Genomic DNA, 2430 nt, shown 5'->3' on the forward strand with positions numbered 1-2430 from the left:
AGCACCGTCCGCCGCGTTTTTTCGCCACGATGGCCGAGCCCCTGTAGATATCCCTGCAGCGGTCGATGAAGCCTGAGTCGACGCCAAGGTGGCGAAGCACGCGCCACATGAGCTGCTGAGGAAGCGAGCCGAAGGCGTTGCGAAGGTCGTACCACACTTGGGACAGCTTTCGGTGCTGCCGGCGAGTCTGGCCCAGCAACGTGGTAGCCATGAAATTGTGCTCGTGGCACCCGTTGAAGGCGCTGAACACCTTCTGGGCCATCGGCAGGCGGTCGTTACCTTCTAGCCAGCGTGAGAGCCGATGCGCCAGCAGCCCCGCTGTAGAGCTAGTAGATCGTGGGCTGAAGGCAGATCGGCCTCCAGTTAGTCGGCTGCCTTGGGTCGCCCTTCTTGTGGATGAGGCGTACGATGCCCACCTTCCACAGTCTTGGCACACGACGGTGTCTCCAGCAGAACTGGAACACCGCGTGGAGGAGCGGAACGAGCTGCGCGGCGAAGCGCCTGTAGATGCCGTAGTCGATGCCGTCGTGGCCGGGGCTTGAGGTCTTGGCCGCGCGTGTGACCTGGTCCTCCACCTCGTCGATCGTCAGCTCCGCGTCGAACGCATCAATCTCCACGGTGGCTGGCGGAAGGTCGCTCATCGCCGCTCGGAACTCCCGGCCGCTGGTGGCATCGTAGTCGAAGTCCGTCCTTGGTACGTTGACTCCCGTGAAATGGGCGTGGAGCGTAGCTGCATCAATGGGGCACGTCTCCGGGTGCTCGTCCTCCGCTGCCGTCTCTGTCGACGCTGTCTTCAGGATCTTGGCCACACACTTGGACTCGTCCTTGGCAAACTCGTGGCGCAGCTCCTGTTGTGCCATTGAGGCTCGCACCCGGCCCACACGTCGCCGCGCACGGCGCACAGCCCGCTGGTCTCGCGGGGTCGCTTGCTGTGTGGCTGCCATGTCGTCCAAAGCTTCGTCGAGTCGATGTTCGCGCTGGTTGCGCGTCACCCGTGGTGGTCGACGGCGTTGTTGCCGGCGAGAGCGTCCCGGCTGCGGTGGGGCCGTAGCGTATGGCTGCAGTACCTCTCGGATACGCTCGGGGGATGGAGCTGATGTATCCTTCGCCGGAAGGCCCAGCTGTCGGCATCCTCGATCTAACTCGCCATGGTGTCGGCGAGCTCCTGCATGGCATCTGCGGCTGCGTCGCGCTCTTCATCGCTAAGTTGGCGCAGACGGAGTCGGAGGTTGCCGTTCTGGGGCTAGAGCCTGGGGCCAATTTGGCCAGAACTGGGAAAGGTCTCGCCCTCGTCACGCGCAGCAATCTCGGGCTGCGATGTCGTCCAATGGGCATTACCTTCGGCTGAAGTGCCACTGGCGCTGGGTGTTGCTGCCGGTGGCGTTTCTTGCGCCGCCGGGGCCGTGGGTACGGCGAGGCAGGAGTCCATGCACGAGCCATGCGTCCCGCACTCGCTGCTGGTCCTCCGCTGGTCTAGCGCGCGGTTGGCAAGGCGATCTGCATGCGCGTTGGCCTGGCGGTCGATGTGCCGGAGTTTGTGCGTGTCCACGGAGCGGAGCGCGTGACGCACTCGGTTGCGGAGTTGGCGGAGCCGCGCATTCCTGCATGCGAAGGTGCCCTTTACCTGAGCAATTACCAGGCTGCTGTCGCCCTCGACTTCCAGGTGCGAGGCACCGTGGTGGACTGCGCTCTGTACGCCGAGCAGTAACGCCGTGTACTCGGCGGTGTTGTTCGTTTCGGAGCGGCTTGGCATGTAGTGCGAGCATGTCCACACCACGGCACCGCTGGGCGGCAAAGAGTGCGGCACCTGCTCCACCAGGTCCTGGGTTCCGTCGGCATGCGCGGCCAAAGCGCAACAGCCATGTCTCGTCGGCTGCCGGTCCACCATCCACGTCCATTGCTGCGTTCGCTGCCGCTGCCGCAATGTCTGCTGCAACTGTTGCTGCTATGTCTGCTGCGGCTGTTGCTGCTGCTGCTAGCGGCTCTGGTTGCGATGGAGGTTCTTGTGGTGGCGGTGGCTGCCGTCGCTGAGGCTGCGCTGGCTCCGTTGAAAGGCCCGTGACAAGTCGTGCGATGGCTGCGGCCCCGATCGCGCGGTGACATGGCCCCCACCGCGTGGCACGAGTGCCCGGTGCGGCAGAAGTCAGTGGTCTTCGCGCTGCCAGGGTGGCAGCCGGCTCGCCTGTCATGGGGGCTAGGCTCTTGAGTTGAGCTTTGGCCTTGGGTCCCCCAGCGTGTCGGTGTGCGCCGGGGCCGCGAAGAACCTGGACAGAGTCGGGCGTCGTAGTCCTTGCTGCAACAATGTTATCCCTGCGCCGAACTTGTGTCTTCCGACTCCGCTGCACCTTGGGCACCCCTGCATTGCTAGTTGGGTCTGGGTTGTGGCTTCGGCGGCCTCCACGCTGTAAGGACGGTGTCGTCCTGGGGTGC

The 2430-nt window shown here is 64.6% G+C and overlaps 1 protein-coding gene across 1 annotated transcript; it reads left to right on the plus strand.

Annotated features, from left to right (window-relative positions):
- Nucleotides 1–1837: 1837 nt before the first annotated feature.
- PITG_22760 (uncharacterized protein) lies at nt 1838–2062 on the plus strand (the record flags this gene model as incomplete). Its single annotated transcript, XM_002998854.1, has 1 exon — nt 1838–2062. The coding sequence occupies one exon, from the start codon at nt 1838–1840 to the stop codon at nt 2060–2062; it is 225 nt and encodes a 74-aa protein (XP_002998900.1).
- Between the last annotated feature and the right edge of the window lie 368 nt (nt 2063–2430).

Source organism: Phytophthora infestans, genomic scaffold, assembly GCF_000142945.1.
Source record: "Phytophthora infestans T30-4 supercont1.7 genomic scaffold, whole genome shotgun sequence".
NCBI lineage: Eukaryota > Oomycota > Peronosporomycetes > Peronosporales > Peronosporaceae > Phytophthora > Phytophthora infestans.